Here is a 2,977-nt window from a genome sequence, read left to right as displayed (position 1 = left end):
GTGAACCCAGATGAGACCCGCGCCAGATTTAGAGGCTGTGGACATCCAAACTTTTCCATAAGTATCGGAAAGTTTGCAATTCAACATCATGACAAAATATTTCCTCCAGAGTGGTCAGTGAAAATCTGACTATGGGCATTCCTTAAACGCACAATTTGTTTAAAGTCTGGGCGCGGAACTCGAAGAGTTACTGTGTGGTGCAGGCTACAAGTTGGGAGCGTGCCTGACCCGCGGGGTTAATCGGTGCTCTCCGTCGCGGACTAATGAACCTCACCGGGCGGGGCCCTGGATCGCGTGGCGGCAATACAAACGCGAATTCTTATTGGTCCATATCGCGTGCCGCAGATCCCAAATGCTCCTCACATTGGTCGGTTAGGACAGTGCATTAATTAGAGGCACGCTCCCGGGAACGCCGCCAGTGCCAAGGGGTGGGGGTGTAGGTGGATATAGAGACAAAGATTATGCAAATTGGAGGGAGCGTGGCACGGGACAGACCTGATGTAGTCATTCTCCTATTCCAGGGGTGGGGGGTTTATTGTTTCAGAGCGTATATAAACCGTTTTATTTAGTCGTGTGCCAAACTCGCTGCTCACACGAGCTTATTGCACCAAGATCAGAAGAAAACAACTGAAGTCGCGTGTCGTTCGAAGTAATCATTGCAACAGAAAGAACTTCAACAAAATCCTGGATCCATCCTTCTCACTGTTGATCCCGTTCTCAAGGTAAGTATCGGGGCACATTCGCCCTATTTGAAATTTATCTCTCTCTCTCTCTCTCTCTCTGGATGTTTGAAATGCCGTGATGTTAAAGTAAAACTATTCAATTGAACTCCCTTTGCTACCTTTTTATCCCTGCAGAATGGAGTGCTCGTATTCTGACTATGAGAACAGCGAGCTTGCTTTCCCGCTGACAGATGAAGAAGATAGTGTAAGTTTCATCATTGCTTCACCTTTATCGTCAGCGAGTAACCCTTCAGCGGAGCTGCTGGCCGCGCAGACGCCTAGTTCAGACTGTGAGAGACCAGACGATCCCAGAGACAAGAAGCGCAAACCAAGAGGCCGGTCGAAAGCAAATCCTCAAGCCAGCCTTCATTTGGTGAAGAGGAGTCGGAGAACTAAGGCCAACGACCGAGAAAGGAACAGGATGCACAACCTGAACTCGGCCCTGGATAACCTCCGCGGGGTCCTGCCAACTTTTCCCGACGACGCCAAACTCACAAAGATTGAAACTCTGCGATTTGCTCATAATTACATTTGGGCTCTGTCTGAAACGCTAAGGTTGGCCGATCAGTGTGTGGACGGCGGCCGGAAGCAAGTGATGCTGCCCAGTTACCTGAAGACGGTCGACCCTCCTAGTCCGGGCAGTGACGCGGGTTCATGGGTGACAACACCTTCCCCATCACCTGCAACTACTTGTGCTTCCAGCCCTGCTAGTCCCTCCACCTCAGAGGACTATGCATATAAAAGACAATCTGACAGCATCTTTACATTCCGCACTATACAGAAAGATTTCCTCAATGATGTGTCCTGTTTCAATGATTACCATTGAAAAAAATTACCAACTGACTGTTTCACAAATATGCCTTAAATTGCATGATCGATGTTTTGCTTTTAAACAATTGTCAGCAAGGATAACCAGTAGGGTATTGACTTACATATATTATATATACTGGTAGTTACTTTATTTAGATAGAAAAACAACGGAACAAGAACATTTTGTCAATTTGCTCTTTGTTTCTGATGCTGAGGTTAGAAGTAAAATGATTAGCAGCGCTCTAAAGAGTTGTCAGCTTTTTCAAACCGTCTTAAACTTTTTCCCTCTGTGCACTTTTCTGATTTCTACAAAAGCTTTCTTTGTCGGTCTTCGCAGAATAGACACCAGCCTCTGTTAATGTGATTTAGGGTCAAAGAGAGAGAGAGATTTGTTGCTGCAGACGAGGTGAAAAGTCAGCTTTACAATTTGTAAAGTCCTAATGAAGAAAAATGAGCGTGGAAATTTAGTTTGAACGCCCTGACAATAGGATGAAAGGAACAGAGAAAGGAGACAAGAAGCGGGGTTCATGCATAATGGATCCCGACCTCCAGCGCAGTTCTGAGAGGCTCGGCTTTTGGACATGGCGTTTCAGACCTATCTCGCAGGACGCCGCCGTATGTTATTTATTCAAAAAAAGAAGCATTCATATGAAGATGTATTTTTTGTATATAAAGAGTTTATTCTATTATGTATTCCTCTCAAGTTTAATGCTTTGGTTTTCATACACGATTTTGTAAATAAAAATTTTAACGTTTTTACAAATTACTTGGTCTCCGCTTCATTTGATTTTTAAAACACTAAATTTCATTTGGAAGAAATTCACTTAATCTGTGGTTGAAATATTATGGTGTGCATTTTAGAATGAATTTGTATAAAATTTGCCCATTTTTCTAAAGTATATTAATATATAAACTCCTACCTGTGTATCATGCCACGATTATAATTGAACAATCACCGTTCTGCCATTGAATAAATAAATTAAGTTACTTTGAGGTCAGATTTTATATATGGAACTTCAGATCTGCCGGCTGATATTTTTTGACAATTTTTACGCTTTAATAATCACAAATATAACTTGGAATACAACGTCCTTTGAACATATCCGGATATAAAAATGAGAAACACCTCCTTCAAACAGACTGAATTTATACGAACTCTTAAGGCAGTCAGTCACAGGGAAGACCTCTTGACTGACAATTGACGTTCTGCGGATAAGAGGAAAGTGGTAGCGCTGTCATTAGGGAATGAAATACAAGCGCATACATGAAGTCATCCCCGCCTACCGCCAAAAAAAGGGAAGGCAAAAATCTACGGTGGAGGAAGCATTAAATAAACGAAACATGCTTTACAAAACATCAGCGAACTCCCAAGGGGCATTGCATATGGCCTTAAAGCATTTCAAATTATTCTAGTAAATTTAGAAGTGAATATCATGAAAAAAAAA

At 42.6% G+C, this 2,977-nt stretch overlaps 1 protein-coding gene across 1 annotated transcript; it reads left to right on the top strand.

Moving 5' to 3' along the window:
- The first annotated feature begins 584 nt into the window (after positions 1–584).
- On the top strand, positions 585–2,356 carry neurog1 (neurogenin 1). The gene is made up of 2 exons (XM_073067986.1): positions 585–722; positions 858–2,356. The coding sequence occupies exon 2, from the start codon at positions 859–861 to the stop codon at positions 1,546–1,548; it is 690 nt and encodes a 229-aa protein (XP_072924087.1). The 5' UTR covers positions 585–722; position 858; the 3' UTR covers positions 1,549–2,356.
- The last annotated feature ends 621 nt before the right edge of the window (positions 2,357–2,977 follow it).

Source organism: Hemitrygon akajei, chromosome 15, assembly GCF_048418815.1.
Source record: "Hemitrygon akajei chromosome 15, sHemAka1.3, whole genome shotgun sequence".
Taxonomy (NCBI): Eukaryota; Metazoa; Chordata; class Chondrichthyes; order Myliobatiformes; family Dasyatidae; genus Hemitrygon; species Hemitrygon akajei.
Note: the sequence above shows the minus strand (reverse complement) of the source record. Positions and strands in the feature narration are given on the sequence as shown.